The sequence below is a fragment of the Cebus imitator genome, unplaced genomic scaffold (assembly GCF_001604975.1).
Source record: "Cebus imitator isolate Cc_AM_T3 unplaced genomic scaffold, Cebus_imitator-1.0 Scaffold85, whole genome shotgun sequence".
NCBI lineage: Eukaryota > Metazoa > Chordata > Mammalia > Primates > Cebidae > Cebus > Cebus imitator.
This window is the reverse complement of record NW_016107400.1, coordinates 5991723-5993338: the sequence shown is the minus strand read 5'-3', so window position 1 is coordinate 5993338 and position 1616 is coordinate 5991723. Positions and strand designations below refer to the sequence as shown.

General features: G+C 42.9%; 1 protein-coding gene across 1 annotated transcript in view; it reads left to right on the top strand.

The window, feature by feature from the left end:
- The window catches only part of COG7 (component of oligomeric golgi complex 7), a 72937-nt gene that overhangs the window by 41358 nt on the left and 29963 nt on the right, over positions 1 to 1616 (top strand). Inside the window, exon 9 of the mRNA XM_037740616.1 lies at positions 724 to 842. Within this exon, the coding sequence (XP_037596544.1) occupies positions 724 to 842 (119 nt within the window). The remainder of the gene's footprint in view (positions 1 to 723; positions 843 to 1616) is intronic.

The window sequence follows — 1616 nt, the reverse complement described above, 5'->3', positions numbered from 1 at the left end:
TCTTGCCATGTTGCCCATGCAGGTCTTGAACTCCTTGAACTCAAGTGATCCTCCCTCCTTAGCCTCCCAAAGTGTTGGGATAATAGGCATGAGCCACTGTGCTCTGTCTAAACAAGCTGTTTAATTACAGTGTTTTAGATGCTAGGAGGGAAAAGTATGTTCAAACAGTGAAAGCAAACAGCACACTCTGTGAGGGAGGATTTTCTGGTTTTGAATCTACATTCATGGTCCTGTCCTATTAAAATCAGACCCTTGCCAGCCATGGAACTTTAATCTGTGTGCCATGGGTATTTAATCTAGATTTAGAGGATGAGAATGATAGAGAGGTACCCTTGATGTCATGACCTGCCTTACATTATCCCAAGTCACAGCCAGTTACTACCATGGGACTGTGATGTTTCAACAGTTCTTCAAACCTTTCACAGAAATGTACTTACCTGGATGAGCAGGGCATTTATCAGCATCATCTCTCACCTGGTTGAACCTGGAATCAACTTCGCAACGATCCCTTCCTTCTCTTGGGCATCTCTCTTAGAAACTGCTCGACCAGGTGGTGAAGACATTTGTGTGGTCAGAGTTTTACAAGCAGTTTCACTCCGCGGTGGGAGCCTCTAAAGATGCTCTCAAGGCCATTAGTAGTTTGTTCAGAGCTGTAGGATCCAGGTCTCTTTAGAGTCGGGGAATCGATGGTGACCTCCCTACCATTTTCTCCCCTTTCTCGGTAGGTATGTGTCTGATTTCACCAGCACTCTCCAGTCCATACGAAAGAAGTGCAAACTGGACGACATTCCTCCCAACTCCCTCTTCCAGGAAGATTGGACGGCTTTTCAGAACTCCATTAGGTAAACTGGGGATTGTAATTCACGCTGTTCCTAACGTAGTCAGCATAAACACGCATGATATAGTATATAAAAATGGCAAATGTGTTTGGAAGTGTTTCATTTTTTTTTCTTTCACTGCCTTTTTAAAAAGCAAATGGTCGGGGGTGGGGAGTTGGGGAGAGATAGCATGGGGAGAAATGCCACATATAGGTGAAGGGGAGGAAGGCAGCAAATCACACTGCCATGTGTGTACCTAGGCAACAATCTTGCATGTTCTTCACATGTACCCCAAAACCTAAAATACAATAAAAAAAAAGAATACAAGCAAAAAAAAAAAAAAAAAGCAAATAGTCTAGACTCTAAACACAAACCAATAAATAAAAACCCATCCCAAACCGACCAACAAAAAGACCCCTCCGGCTCTTAAAATATTTTTTAAAGTTCTTTACAAATGCCTCACCATGTTTAATGACTTAATTTTTTTATATTTGGTGTGAGATTTTTTTTTACCTGCCCCCATCCCACGCCAACCTATAGTTTTTATAGAGCTAAAATAACTTAGGGCTTATTTATGTATTAGAAAATACACAGGTGATTGGATTCTGTTTCTGGATCTAAGAACCATGATACATGGCTCTAAATGGTTCCAGGCAACGCTATTCGGGCTGGAAAGGGCCATTAAGAGTTCAGTGAAAGGGCTGGGCATGGTGGCTCAGGCCTTTAATCCTAGCACTTTGGCCGAGGCGGGTGGATCACTTGAGGTCAGTAGTCTGAGACCAACCTGGCCAGCATGGT